This window comes from Pleurodeles waltl, chromosome 6 (genome assembly GCF_031143425.1).
Source record: "Pleurodeles waltl isolate 20211129_DDA chromosome 6, aPleWal1.hap1.20221129, whole genome shotgun sequence".
Lineage (NCBI taxonomy): Eukaryota > Metazoa > Chordata > Amphibia > Caudata > Salamandridae > Pleurodeles > Pleurodeles waltl.
This window is the reverse complement of record NC_090445.1, coordinates 50,055,179-50,070,458: the sequence shown is the minus strand read 5'-3', so window position 1 is coordinate 50,070,458 and position 15,280 is coordinate 50,055,179. Positions and strand designations below refer to the sequence as shown.

The 15,280-nt window shown below is 48.4% G+C and overlaps 1 protein-coding gene across 2 annotated transcripts in view; it reads left to right on the top strand.

Moving 5' to 3' along the window:
• GPSM3 (G protein signaling modulator 3) overlaps window positions 1-15,280 on the top strand; it is an 85,992-nt gene that overhangs the window by 26,616 nt on the left and 44,096 nt on the right. For both annotated transcript variants that reach the window (XM_069237256.1, XM_069237257.1), the window contains exon 2: window positions 683-847. In XM_069237256.1, coding sequence (XP_069093357.1) covers window positions 716-847 — 132 coding nt within the window. In that variant the 5' untranslated portion in view covers window positions 683-715. The remainder of the gene's footprint in view (window positions 1-682; window positions 848-15,280) is intronic.

The following is a 15,280-nucleotide window of genomic DNA, read 5'->3' as shown; positions in this document are numbered from 1 at the left end:
GTGGAGCCATTTCTTTTTGAGTTTACGGCAGTTGCGTTTGGAGGCTTGGAGGTCGTTGGTGAACCAGGTGGTTTTTCTGTTGGTTTGGTTAGTGGAGGGTTTTTTGAGTGGTGCGAGGCGGTTGGCGCAGTTTTTGATCTACAGCTTGAGGTTGAGGGTGGCGATGTCAGGGTCGGTGGGGTTAGTGGGCGGTTTCTGGGCTAGGGCGGTGGTCAACTGGTCTTCGGTGACTTTGCTCCAGCGACGACGGGGTGGTTGCTTGGACTGGTGGTGTTTGGTTTGTTTCTTGAAGGTGAAGTGGATGCAGTGGTGATCGGTCCAGTAGAGTTTGGTGGTGTGATTGAAGGAGACGTGGTCGCTTGTGGAGAAGATGGGGTCTAGGATGTGGCCGGCGGTGTGAGTGGGTGCGTTGACACAGCTCACACAGCTCTTTCAAACATGTCAACAATTTAGGAGAGGAAAGTGAGAGATTAAAAAAAAATAATAATCGGGAGAATATATTCCCCCCATTGACTTCCATTGAAGTATAGGCAATGTTAGTGGAGAGACTGCCAAAAAAGAAAGCAATTTTGGCTTCAAAATCGGGAGTCTTCCGCCTGAATCAGGTCTTTTGTCATGTATGCTTTTCCAATGCGCCAGACTCAATATGCGCTTGACCTCTCACCTCTGTGTCCCTTGACAGAGCTGTGCCACTTACTGCGAGAGAAGGCCCACGATGGAGGATGGAGCCGAGGACCACACGGAGGTGCCAGGAGGGCACTGCCAGGAGGAGTTTTCCTACTTTAGCATTTCCTCAGAGCCTGAGGCGGAAGTGGCCCGGGGCACCCCATCTGCCGCCGAGACGCAGGTGAGAGTTAGGTGTGCGCCCCCCCCCCAGAGTATAGTAAATACAGCCATCGTCAAACTGCATTGTCTGTCATGCAAGTAACAACAGCTCAGCCACCTTTCTCTCTCCTTCCTAAAGTAGTTTTGCATGTTGTAACCTAAAAAAAACCTAAGCACCTCCCTACTAAATTGGTGATTTCCTGCCTGGATCCAGGAGGACCAAATCTTGGGCAGGTTTTAGCAGTGGCGTAGCTGTGTCAGTAAAACTGAAGGGGGTTGAGGGTGTGAGGTTCAGATTTCCCAACAGTCACACTGGCAAATAATGTTGAACTACACTATACAACAAGCAGGCCGTATGTGAGGGGCTTAAGGGGCAGTGGAAAGGGAGATAAATTCAGTTTTGGTAGGGGTACTGACTAAGTAAGAGAAAGCACAATATTTTGTAGCATAAACATTTTTTAAGACGTTCAAAACAGACAGAGGGGGAGAGTGTGTGTGCTTTTTTTTGTCTGTGTGTGTGAAAAGCCGACAATCACCTTACTGTACCCAACTGAAATCACTTGAACCCAACTAATTACCAGAAAATACATTTATTAGAGGGGTGTAGCACCTCACATACCCCCACTGGAGCTACAATCCTGGGTTTTAGGATTACCACTGAGTGTACTAATAAGTCCATTTTGTTATTTACTATGTATCTGGCATGGATCTATGTAGGATGTTAGAAATGGGGTCTCTAGTTGGCAGTCGGTTTGCACCCTGTCCAATTAGGGACCCTCACTCTATACAGGATAAGGGACCTACCTGCTCAGATAACCCCTGCTCACCCCCTTGGTAGCTTGGCACAAGCAGTCAGGCTTATCTCAGAAGCAATGTGTAAAGCATTTGCACATAACATACATTCATAAGTGAAAACACTACAAAAGGACACCACACCAGTTTTAGAAAAATAACCAATATTTATCTGTATAAAACAAGACCAAAATGATAAAAATCCAATATAAAGTGTTAAAGATATGAATTTTGCAAGATTTACTCAAAAACACAGTTCCTTGAAGTCAATAGCTTCACCTGGGGCTATCATGGCGTAGTGATCAACAGAACCAACAGTTCACGCTAGCCGAGGCATTGCGGGCCAGCTATGGTGTTGTGAAGACCCGCAAAACAGTACCTTTGGAATTGCTGGGCATTGTGATCCTCGCAGTGAGCTCCAGAGAGCGGCGTCGCCGGAGTTGGTGTGGGAGTCGTCGGGCCCTTGAAGTCACATGCATTGCAGATCGAACTCCGGGCAGATGAAGTCAGGAGCGCTGGCGTGGATGGCGTCAGGGCTGCAGTGCGAAGCAGGACGATGCAACGTGTGGTGCCCACAGGTCACGGTGCATGCAGCAACTCGGTCACAGCATCCAGCAGCGTCTGTGAGACCAGGGCTGCGGTGTGAAGTGGGGCGGTGCGACATGTGGTGTGAGAAGGTCATGGTGCCGGCAGCAGCGTCATCGTTGCTGAAGCGCTGTTGCAGGTCCCAAGTCGGCGGTGCGGGATGGGACAGTGCTTCGTGACCCTCACGAGCGGTGTCTACAGGCCATGGTGCAGGCAGGGATGCCTGGTGGCGACACTGGAGTCAATGGTGCTGGCGTTGTTGGACCAGGGCTGCGGTGTTGGACGGGACTGTGCTTTGTGTACCGCATGAGCGGGTCCACAGGCCACACTGCAGGCAGTGCTGCCAGTGTCAGCAGGAGCGGCGGCATCGGGGATGCCCAGGCTGCGGTGTGAGCAGGCGATGCCAGCGTACGGGGCCCAGAGGTTGCGGTGCGAGCCACAGCTTGGTGAAGTCGTCTGATTTCGGCTTTGGTGAGACCAGGGTTGCAGTGTAAAGCGGGACAGTGCGGCTCCGTGCAGTGTCAGCAGGTCACTGTGCAGGCCAGCTGCGCCGTTGACGGCGTCACAGTGGTTTTTCTCCTTGAACAGCACAAACACACAGTTCCCAGTGCTGTAGGAAGAGGAAACGGAAGTCTTAGATAGCCCTGAGACTTTCAAAAGGAGGCAAGCTCTACTCCAAGCCCTTAGAGAACTTTCTCAAGCAGGACACATAGCAAAATTCACCCTTTGCACACTTTTCAGGCAGAAGCAGCAACTGCAGACCAGTCCAGCAAAGCAACACAGCAAAGGGACAGTACTCCTGCTCCAGCTCTTCAGCTCTTCTCCTGGGCAGAGGTTCCTCTTGATTCCAGAAAGATTACAGTATTTCACTGCTAGGACAATATAAAACACACCAGTGCATGTCCTACATTTTAAATACACTGCACCCTGCCCATAGAGCTACCTAGGGCCTACCTTAGTGGTGCCTTACATGTACCAAAAGGGCAAGTTTGGGCATGGCAAGTGGGTAAGCTTGCCAGGTCGAATTGGCAGTTTAAAACTGTACACACAGACACTGCGGTGGCAGTTCTGAGCCACGTTTACAGGGCTACTTATGTGGGTGGCACAATCAGTGCTACAGGCCCTCTAGTATCATTTGATATACAGGCCCTGGGCACCTCTAGTACACTTTACTAGGGACTTTACCAGTAAATAAAATATGCCAATCATGGATAGACCAATCAAATCAAATCAAATCAACATTTATAAAGCGTGCTACTCACCCATGCGGGTCTCAAGGCGCTAGGGGAAAGGGGGGGGGGGGTTACTGCTGCTCGAAAAGCAGGTTTTTAGGAGTCTCCGGAATGCGGAGTGGTCCTGAGGCTGGTGGGGAGGGAGTTCCAGGTCTTGGCTGCCAGGAAGGAGAAAGACCTCCCACCCGCCGTGGAGCGGCGGATGCGAGGGACGGCAGCGAGCGCGAGGCCAGAGGAACGGAGGAGGCGGGTGGGGACGTAGAAGCTGAGGCGTCGGTTGAGGTATTCCGGTCCCTTGTTGTGGAGGGCTTTGTGTGCGTGGGTGAGAAGTCGAAAGGTGATCCTTTTGCTGACTGGGAGCCAATACAGGTGTCTCAGGTGTGCGGAGATGTGGCTGTTGCGGGGTACGTCGAGGATGAGGCGGGCCGAGGCGTTTTGAATGCGTTGCAGGCGATTTTGGAGTTTGGCGGTGGTCCCAGCGTAGAGGGTGTTGCCGTAGTCCAGGCGGCTCGTGACGAGGGCGTGGGTCACGGTTTTTCTAGTGTCGGCGGGGATCCAGCGGAAGATCTTGCGGAGGGTGAGGAAGCAGGCGGAGGACACGGCGTTGACTTGCTTGGTCATGGTGAGAAGGGGGTCCAAGATGAAGCCGAGGTTGCGGGAGTGGTCTGTGGGGTTCGGTGCGGTGCCGAGGGCCGTGGGCCACCAGGAGTTGTCCCAGGCGGACGGGGTGTTGCCGAGGATGAGGACTTCCGTTTTGTCAGAGTTCAGCTTTAGGCGGCTGAGCCTCATCCAATCTGCGACGTCCTTCATACCCTCTTGTAGGTTGGTCTTGGCGCTGGCGGGGTCCTTGGTGAGGGAGAGTATAAGTTGGGTGTCGTCGGCGTAGGAGGTGATGATGATGTCGTGCTTGCGTATGATGTTGGCGAGGGGGCTCATGTAGACATTGAAGAGTGTCGGGCTGAGCGATGAGCCTTGAGGTACGCCGCAGATGATCTCGGTGTGGTCTGAGCGAAACGGTGGGAGGTAAACTCTTTGGGAACGGTTTGAGAGGAAGGAGGCGATCCAGTCCAGGGCCTGGCCTTGGATCCCGGTGGAGCGGAGGCGGGTGATTAGGGTGTGGTGACAGACGGTGTCGAAGGCCGCCGAAAGGTCGAGGAGGATGAGGGCGACTGTTTCACCGTTGTCCATCAGGGTTCTGATGTCGTCTGTGACTGAGATGAGGGCGGTTTCCGTGCTGTGGTTGGTTCGGAATCCGGTTTGTGAAGGGTCGAGCAGGTTGTTGTTTTCCAGGAAGGTGGTCAGCTGTTTGTTGACGGTCTTCTCTATTACCTTGACTGGGAAAGGCAGGAGAGAGATGGGGCGGAAGTTTTTCAGGTCGCTCGGTCAGCCGTAGGTTTCTTTAGGAAGGCGTTGACTTCGGCGTGTTTCCAGCATTTGGGGAAGGTAGCAGAAGAAAAAGAAGAGTTGATGACGGCCTGGAGGTGCGGGGCGATGATGTCGTCGGCTTTATTAAAGATGAAGTGAGGGCAGGGGTCCGAAGGGGTGCCGGAGTGGATAGAGTTCATGATGGATTTGGTTTCTTCAGTGTTGATGTGGGTCCAGTTGTAGAGGGTGAAGGCCGGGGGTGCGGGTTCGGTGATGTTAGGTTGGGCCTGGTGTCCGAAGCTGTCGTGGAGGTCGCTGATCTTGCGATGGAAAAAGGTGGCGAGGGATTTGCACAAATCCTGTGAGGGCGTGACGGCGTTTGCGTTGGGGTTGGAGAACTCCTTGACGATGCTGAAAAGTTCTCTGCTGTTGTGGCTGTTTTTGTCCAGTCTGTCGGTGAAAAAGTTCCTTTTGGCAGCGCGGATCAGGTGGTGGTGTTCGCGGGTAGCGTTCTTGAGGGCGGTCATGTTGTCAGCGGTGTGGTCCTTGCGCCAGGCCTTCTCGAGGGTGCAACAAGTTTTCTTTGATTCTTTGAGGGTGTCAGAGAACCAGAGAGGTTTTTTGGTGTTGGTCTGTCGATGCGTGCGTTTGAGGGGTCAACAGTACAATTTACAGCGAGAGCATATGCACTTTAGCACTAGTTAGCAGTGGTAAAATGCCCAGAGTCCTAAAGCCAACAAAAACTGGTCAGAAAAATTAGGAGGAAGAAGGCAAAAAGACTGGGGATGACCCTGCAAAAAGGGCAAGGTGCAACATAGGACAACCCGAATTTGAATGAAGAGTGAATCACAGTAGGTTTATTTAACTTGTTACAGTAAAGATTTCTGACATAGGGTCGGATTGATTTAACGAGTGCTTTTCATACACTGAACATAAAGTTGCAGTGTAGCTCTTGAGAACAGACCATGCACAAAGCAATGCCACTTCCCAGTGGAGAGATAAAAAAAAGTAAGTGTTGTAGCTGAATTGCATACTATGTGACTATTAAACCAAGGATCAAATGTCAGCTTCTCCCCTTGACCGAATTGGATGACACTTTGCAAGGCATTTGCCTCACTGTGCTGTGTTTCATTTAAATGTAAAACATGGGAGCATTGGGAGGTTTTTCAGTTCAAAGTGTGTGCTTTATAAACAAGCATTGGCAAAACCAAGAGGTCTGGCTTTAAATGTACACATGTATGTAAACAATGGCATTCACAGACGCTATTTATATGCCTTGCATGCAGGAGTGCTGTTCATCTCAATAAAACATGCCCTATTGACTTTGTTAGTATGAGGTGAGAAAGAAATACTTCCCTGGGTGGAGCCAAAGCCCACTCTAGGTATATTTTTAGGCTGAGCGTAAGCGTACGACCTCTTGTAGACTCTTAAGTATACTTCTTCTGTGGGCTTCCAGCTATTTCTTTTGTTAGTTTCTGTGTCATTCACAAATCTTTGCTGGCTAGTGGTCAGTCATGCCTATTTGTCCCTCCTTCTGTGTGGGAGCAGGGACCAGCTAATGTATAATTATGCTTTGTCCTGTTTATATGGTCTGTAGCGGACCTTTTTTAACTTTGTTTCTTGCTCCTGTCCAGTGAAGCTTCCCTTTTCATTAGCTTAGCTGTAAACAAGGCTATAAATCAGGCTGTTTTCTTGGTCATATTTGGTCTTTGTGGGCTCTCTGCACACTTTCTCAGCTGCCTGGCTCCTGCCCTTCCTTGGCTTGGATTTTCTCTACTAAGTGTGCTTGTCTATGGCCCCTAGGGCAAAGGATCGCTTGTACTTGCTTATAGCCTAGGCACCCAGTTCTACCAGGGCTCCGTAATCCTTAGAGACAGTCCGCACTTCTACTCTATACTGGGATCCCACTCGATGCTCCATCAGTGCACCTCAGTTCACACACTCCAAGCCCTCAGCTGTGCCAGTGACAGAACCCCACACATGCTGTCTGCCAGAGCACCCCAGTTCTTATAGTCAGTACACTCTGCTGCTCCAGTACTGGGACCTAGAGCGCAGCTCTATCAGTGCACCTCAGTTCACACACTGCAAGCCCCTCAGCCGTGCTCATGCCTGAACCCTACACACGCTATCTGCCAGAGCACCTTAGTTCTTACAGTCAATACACACTGCTGTTCCTGTACTGGGATCTCGGGCGCAGCTCCATCAGTGCACCTCACTTCTACCCCGGCGAGTTCACCTCCTTTCCTATACTTGGACCCCGCTCACATACAGTTCCATTACAGCAGCCCAATTCTAATATTCAGTCCCACTGCCAATCCAATACTGGACCCAAAAGACCAAAGCACAGCTCAGCCAGTGCACCTCAAGTCTAACGTCCAACTCCACTGTTGATGGGAACCACCACAGCTCCACCAGAATCCATCACTTCTAACATTCAGTGCATGTTTCTTCTCAGTACTAGGGCTCACACACAGGACCATCACTTCTGTGGTTCAGAGGCAAAGCCACTTCCATGCTGGGCCCCACTCGCAGCTTCACCTAGGCACCTTCAGGCTAACACTCTGCAACACTGGCCCGCCAATACTAGGTTCCACACATAGCTCCATTAACACACCTTACTTCTGACTTTGTGTGCCCATTACTCTTCCAGTACTGCAGCACACATACAACTCTGTCAGTGCACCTCAACCCTAACCTGCAGCGCCCCATTTCAGGAATTACATGGCGCTCCCTTTCTAATTCCTCATTCTTTCTAATTTCTGTTATTTCAGCACTGGGCTGGGACACAGATGTTTATATACCCCTAATCCTGATTTGAAGTGCCCCGATATTGCTGTATTGGGGTTCACATACAACTCTGCTAATGCTCCTCCTGCTGCGCCACACACTGACTTCTGTTTGAGGACGTAAGGGAGTTAATTAAATCTATTCTTAGCTGCCATCTTTATTTGTGAGGGAACGTTTCACCTATCTCACTCAGTTCTTTTCTTTACTCTCAATGTTTTCTTTCTCTCCCACTTTTCTCTTTCCAGGTCTTAAAATCCACACGTTAACAGTTTTGCTCTTTCCTTTAACTGTTTGTTTCTACTCCTCTCCCTTTTTTTATTTCCCTCTTCCTCTTCCTTGCTCCTCTTTCAAACTTTCAAAAACGTGGTTATTTATTTTCTTGTTTTGTTCCTTTTTTCTTCATCAAGCATTTATTCTTTCATTATTTTTCCTCTTCCCTTAATTCTTTCTTTGTCTTTTTTATTTGCTCTTTTCTTTGACTTGGTATGCGTCCTTTCACTTTTTTTTAGATCTTTTTTTCTTCCTTTCTCTGGTGTTTTTCTTATCTTTATCTGTCAGTTCACGTTTTACCATAAATCCCTCTTTTTTCCGTCTGTATGTGGAAGCCACAAGTTACTTGTTCGGACCCGCAGTATCAAAGTGGTTTTCCCATTCTGTGTCTGTGGGAAACGTGTTAGTACATACATGCGCTGGTTCTTTCGCTGCTTGTTTCTCTCACCATCTCTCTTTTTTTTCTAATGTTTATCTTTCTCTTACTTTTCACACTTCTTTCATTACTTTTTCCTCTCTGTATATCGTTCGCTAACTACCTTCCCTTTTTTCTATTGTCTCAAACATTTGCTCTATTTCTTTTCTTAGTTGTATTTTTATTTTCTCGTTCTTTCTTTCTCTTCTTACTTTTATTTCTTTGTGACCCCTTCTCGTTCTTCCTTTTGCCTTTTGTATTGGTTCCGCTTCTCTTTTTCTGCCCATTTGCTTTCTCTCCTGAAGCCCACTTATCAGTGGATCAACAGGTACAATGGCACCCAGAGACCTAATTAGTGTTCTGTTTTCCTATCGAAATTCCAGTCAATCATTTTCCTTTCTTACTCCAGGGCCCATGACACCGTTACTACGCCACTTCTTCCCTCCATCTTTACTCCTGACTCACGGGTGCTTTAGCATCATGTTTTATTGGATATTGGGGTTGAGGTTTGGGGTTGATTTTTGATAGGGATTACATGATAGGCCGAATCTTTATCCCACCCTACGTGGTTGCGATATAACTGGGTGCCTGCGCCAATGCCCAATCGATGGCATAGGATTCTGTGAGCTCCTTGGGAACAAGAGGCGAGAAAGAAGGTTTGATAACATCTTCCCCATATGGGCAAGTACGGACACATTCCGGTGGCCAGTCCTTTTCGGCCAGTAGAATATCATGTATGTTTATGACGCGGTCCCAAAAGATTGCGTCTAATATGCGCTCTATGTCTCCTTCTAACTGTAGCGTTACTTTGTACACCCTGTCAGGCGTGGAGACACGCATGTCCGCAGTTTCTACTTGTAGGAAGTCATCAGTTGCTTTCACAACCAGATGCTCTAGAAGATTCCGGCAAACTATTGTGACCTCTGCCGCGCTAATAGCGCTAGTGGCCATTTCTTGTTCTTCAAGAGATACCTCTTCTGGAGTACATATCGAACTGAAACTGCTGCTACCTTTTTCTTTTTGAATTGGGGTTTCTGTTGGGGAAGTTTCTCTACTTTTTTTAACAGAAACTTCTGTTGAGCGTTGTGATTCCTGTCTCGGTTTCATGTACTCAGTTCTTCGCTCTGACTGCCCACTTCTCTCACTGCTTTTTCCGATGAGTCCTAAAAGGAACAAGATTGGCCTGTATCAGTATATTGATATCTGTCAGGCGTTTTTATATTATCTCTATTTCTGAGATTATACCTATTCTGTGGGTTCTCCGGATGCGGAGATTCTCCCCTTTCTTTTTTGGGTGTTTGTTGCTTTTTATCCCAGCGTTTCTTATTGCCCTCAGGAGCTTGCTTGGTTGAATCTTTATTAGTTTTACCTTGAAATTTGTTGGTCTGGCCCCCAGACTATCTCGACCAATACTTGAATAGGTCTCCATGATAATCTCTGTCAGCTCGCGTTCTTGATGAGGAAAGTCCTAGAGCCGCATGCGCACTGCTAGTGCGACTGCTTCCCCTTTAAGGTTACTTAGTATATTTGAGGATACTGTGGCAAAATTGCCTATTACTTGCATCCCCAAGTCTAGGGCTGGGGCAGCCCCATATTCATCTTGTATTTGTTTCAACACTTCTGGTAAATTGGCAAGTGTTGGTGTACTGTGTGCGATAGTATAGAATGTGGCAAATACTGTGCCCCATGTAGTACAGTTATCTACAGTGGAACCATCCCAAATGGCAAGCACATTGTTAATATTCTGTGTTAATCCTGAGGTCCTGTATGGGAAAATACTGCTTCCAGTGTGTTTATTTTTTTAGCTAACCGAAACTGAATTTCTTCTCATTTGGCGGGTACACTACCCATGTCGCAGGGTAAATGCCTGGCGTTACTGCACGTGGTTGCGCCGGAGCAGCACGTGCTGGGTTTGTGTTTAATGTTTGCATTACAAACTGTACTAATGGTCTGTACATTGTCATCAGATCAGCGTATAAGCGACGGACCTCAGCTACCATTAGGTTCTCTGCAGCAGGATGTGGTGTATAAGTGGCCGATAAAGGCCAGGTAGGACCATCATTACTTAGAGGACCTAACCTAACATGTAAAATTGTGTGGGCTAGGGCGCCATCAAACCAATTATTATGTTCTTAATAAGATAGAGGCATTTCCAGATATGCATATGCTCTGTATTGTGCATGTACGTTTGCAGGTGTATAGTGATGAAATGTATTGGTGTTCCCATCAACTGCTGGAAATGTGACCAAAAAATAAAAAAGTTCTGTTCTATAGGCTGGGGGAGCATCAAGAACAAATGTGATTGGACCCCCGGGGCCGTTAGGCCATGTGCCAGTAAATGTGCAGTAAGTGGTGGTCTCATATTGACTGTAATTGCTACCTGTTGTGGATTCGCCATAATGACTGGTAAATTTGTTTAGAGATAAGCACACCAGACGGGGATTATCCTTTTAGAGCTCAAGCTTGAGCAACCTACAGCGTTAGTTAAGTACTCCTACTTAGCTGAGGAGGAAAATCCTCAATACCACGGACGTCTCCGTATATAGTACTGAGGTGTCCTTTTATGTAGTGAGACAGAGATACTAAGGAGGACCCGAAAATTAGAGCCTGACCAATCGCTGGCAGTGTCATGTTGCGTAGGCTCTCATTATTCTAATGAGACTACTGAATTTGAGCGGCAGAATCGTCTGCGGTGTGGGAGACTGAGTCTTAACCCACTACAGGTGACACCTGTCGCTCCAATCCGGGTTTTGCTATGGCTAATTAGCAGTGCCTCATCTCTACCCAAGAGCAGGGATGATTGGGCAGCCGGGCGCATGACACAAATGGCTCCTCAGGGAAATCGTGGTCACTCAGATCTCATCCGTTTCTCTCAGTTACATTAGTCTCACATATACAAGGACAAGCAGAGGCAGTATATGTTTCAATAAGGTTTTGATGAAGCAACTGCATCTTATATAATTAAGAATGTACTGCAGTATCCAGGATGATAAAGCTTGACAGGATTAAGATTGTGACAAGGAGAGTAAAGCATAGAAATAACGCTACCATATTGTCACTTAAAATCAATAGACTAATTCCTACCTAGGCTGTGTTAGAGCACAGCATGTTAAGCTCTAGTTCTGCCCTTCAGGTTCCCCTGGGAAGACATCATCCTTCATAACTGAACAAGAGGCCTCAAGTCTGCATAAGCAGCTGTAGCGAAGCGTTCAGCAATCAGCATACAGTACCAGTCATCTGGCTGGAATCTCCCTCTAACGTGTATGGGACAGTGAAGTGTTTTTATAATAAAACAGCTGACTTTCTGAGAAAATGTCCCTTCTTAATGATGTGTATATTTCTATGAACTCCAGAGACAAAGCGTTACCACGTTTTACCGGCAACCTATCTTACTGCAGCATTGAGAGAAGCACAGAGTGAACTAGAATGTCTTGTTTAAGAACATGGTGCTGGCCTAGGAAAAGAACAGCTAGATAGAGAGAAATAAACAAGACTGGAAATGTGTGTGGCTATTGTTAAAATAATAAAGAAAGCTGAATAAAATATATCTAGGATAAAGTGCACAGCGGCAGGCCTAGTGTGCTAAAATAACGTGCATGGAACTATAACTAAAATGGCTACACAACAGACATTGCTTAATTTGCTCTCCTCTGAAACACACTGCTGCTGCAGTTAAATGTGCGAGCACAAAATACTGAGGCAGCGTAATCCTGAAGCCACCTCTTCAAGCTTATTTAATCCATTTACAGCCACTCCCAGCCAGGAGCGGCTTGCGGTGCTAAAGAAGGGCGGGGCGGCGCGCATGTGGGTGGGGTGGTAGGGGTGGGGCGCGAAATTAATAAAACATTTTTTTTAAAATACTTACCTGAATCGCCGCTGCCACCACCGTGCTGCTCCGTTCCGCCGCAGACAGGCTGCAGGCGCAGACTCCCAGCCTGCCCTGCAGCCAATCCTGAGGCTGCTCAGAGCAGCGTTAGGATTGGCTGGGAGAGCCTAGCCAGGGCGCTTCCAGGCAGACTGGGAGCCTTTGCCTGCACTATCCAGCCCTGCAATACAGTGCTGGGCTGGAGGGAGCCTACTGCACATGCATGTTTGGCCGGCCCGAGACGGCCAGCCAAAGATACATGTGCAGTACTCCCCCTAAGGGTTCGTCACAGTATGTGGCCTACTCCATTTACCAAAAACTGATAATAAACATTTAACGGATGAGCCTCGCCTGCTCCCTGCCCCTTCACTCCCGCAGCTCTCTGCTTTCTCTTTTTGTGACATTTATTCATCTTTCTTTGCTTTATCTGTACTATATGTCTCTTCTGCTCACAGTAATACATGCTTGAGGCAGACACATAAATGCCGGCCCTGAATAATAAGTGCTGGTGCCCACAATGGAAATCACTGCCTCAAATTAAGCACTGACCTACTGTTACTGAGTCCTGCCGCAAGCAGGGCCCTCGGAAAAATAACATACAACTCATGGAAACCCCGGGTTAAGAAGCTGGTTACGTTCCCCGCCTGTCTGTATTATTCTACAGTAGAATCTTATATATGAAATGAGTATGCTTCAGCAGTGTTTGAAAAGTGTCCCCGTTATTGTGGAGTGCTCTGTGCTGCTTCTTCAGCTTTTGTCTCATCGTGGTTACTTGGCAGTCTTTCTTCAGTGCTCTGCGCTGCTTCTCCAGCGCTCGTCTCATTGTGTTTACTTCGCAAGCCCACTGTGCATGTTCTCCAGCTCTTGTCTCATTGTGGTTACTTTGCAAGCCCACTGTGCATGTTCTCCAGCTCTCGTCTCATTGTGGTTACTTCAGTCTTCATCAGCCCACCGTGCAGGTTCTCCAGCTCTCGTCTCATTGTGGTTACTTTAGTCTTCATCAGCCCACCGTGCAGGTTCTCCAGCTCTCGTCTCATTGTGGTTACTTCAGTCTTCATCAGCCCACTGTGCATGTTCTCCAGCTCTCGTCTCATTGTGGTTACTTCAGTCTTCATCAGCCCACTGTGCAGGTTCTCCAGCTCTCGTCTCATTGTGGTTACTTCAGTCTTCATCAGCCCACCGTGCAGGTTCTCCACCTCTCGTGTCATTGTGGTTACTTCATAGTGTTCTTCAGCGCTCCCTGCTGCTTCTCCAGCTCCCCCCTCCTGGTAGTTACCTCATAGTCTTTCTTCAGCGCTCTGAGGTGCCTCTCCTCTGTAGCAAAGTACAGGAAGGAGGTAGACCGAGCTTCTTGGCTGGTGGTACTTCACTCTGGAACGACTTGTCTCTCCCCTTACATGAGACTTAGAAGCATTACTGGTTCTTACAGGGGTTATCATCCAGCGAGTGATGTCACATCTCAAACCCAAGCAGGCAATCTCAAACAAAGGAACATTCTAGAGTGCCTGCTGTGGGTAACTGCTAATGATGAGCACTGGTTTCTCTACACTGGATGGCCCATCAAAGGCTATATACACTTTGTTATTCCCTTAATGGTGTTGTCTCTGCTATTACGTAGCATAGCTTCATTTTGTTGCTGTACGACTGCTTTGTTTGTAAATCTGGTACTTTACAATATTTTGCAACTTAACTGGACGGATCTTCTCTTGTACACCTGTCTTCTAGGGCGCTTGTTGGGTTTCGACTCACTCAGGCAGTCTTTGCGATATTTTGGAGGTGGGTCAGGAAGGTAGTTGGAAGGGTAAGGCAGCGAACCAGGAAGTGCAGGCAGTTAAGCAGGAGGCACCGGCAGGGTGCTGGTAGGGCAGGCAGGAAGCTGCTAGTTGCTTTTCAGCAGTAAAGTTATGTGACTTGACACTTTGTGAGGCTGCGTAGTTGGCACCAGCAGTGCAGATGGAGCCAGCAAGGGTGTCACATGCAACACACTTGCCGCGTCCGGTAGAGGAGGAGGAAGAAGATATCCTGTGTGGGTGGCGAGCAGCGTTCGTGGGCTGAGGCTTCATGACAAGCAGTGAAAGTTTGTCAAAGGAACCATCTGACAGTCCCTCGGCTGTCTTCCCACAGTGACAGTGCAGGCAAAACGTATGTTACAATATCAGCATTTGTACAGGGGCGGCTCCTCCATGAGGGTGGAGGAGCGTCACCGTCACCACCCCTGCCTCTCCCCCTGCTAGTAGTGGCAGCTGCAAAACTTTTCCCCACAAACTATAATAAACTATGTTATTATAGTTTTTGGTGAAAAGGAGCGGGGCCACAGGGGAGACGAGTAAAGAGGGGGAGTGCTCAGCACTCCCCCTCACAGCGCATGTGTGTTTGGCTGGCCGTCTCGGGCTGGCCAAGCGCACATGCGCAGAAGGGTCTCTGCAGCCCTGAGCTCACAGTCTGCCTGGGAGCGTCCTGCAGCGTCAGGATTGGCTGCAGGGCAGGCTGGGAGCCTTTGCAGGAGCGAGACGGAAGAGGAGAGGAAGGGTGCGGCGCGTCGTGGGAGCTGAAGTAAGTTTTTTTTTTTTATATATTTTTAAATAATGTGTTCCACCCCCACCCCCCCGCCCGCCTCCTCGGAGACCCGCGAGCCGCGACTGCATTTTTATAGCACATTTCTACCATTTGTGTGGTCTTGTAACACAAGATGGTGAGCAAGGGACCCTTTGTGACTTGGGGACACTGAGGTCAGAATTTTGAGTACTAGCGAGCATTGGCTATGGCATAACTTATTTTTTGTAGTGACTATGGGGCTGATTTAGAGTTTTGTGGCAAAGTACCCTGTCCGCCGGCCTCTCAATCTGCCCGGCTCATCTCGGTCCACCTACCCTATTTGGAGTCGGGTGGACTGCCAGGTTTACGCTAATGGAGTAACATTTACTCCATTAGCATAAACGTTCCTCTGACAGGCCGAAGGAGTCTAGGCCAGCAGACCATCCGCCCTGTTTCTATATTCACTGTCACCGTCACGAGACCGTGAATGTAGATAAATGTACTCCAGCATCTTGGGTAAAACTCCCATTATGCTTGGGCCATTCGTTTTTCCAGCTTTGAGAGTTTGTGATTGGAAAAGCAAAAAACTTTTTAAAGTACAGCGCGAGC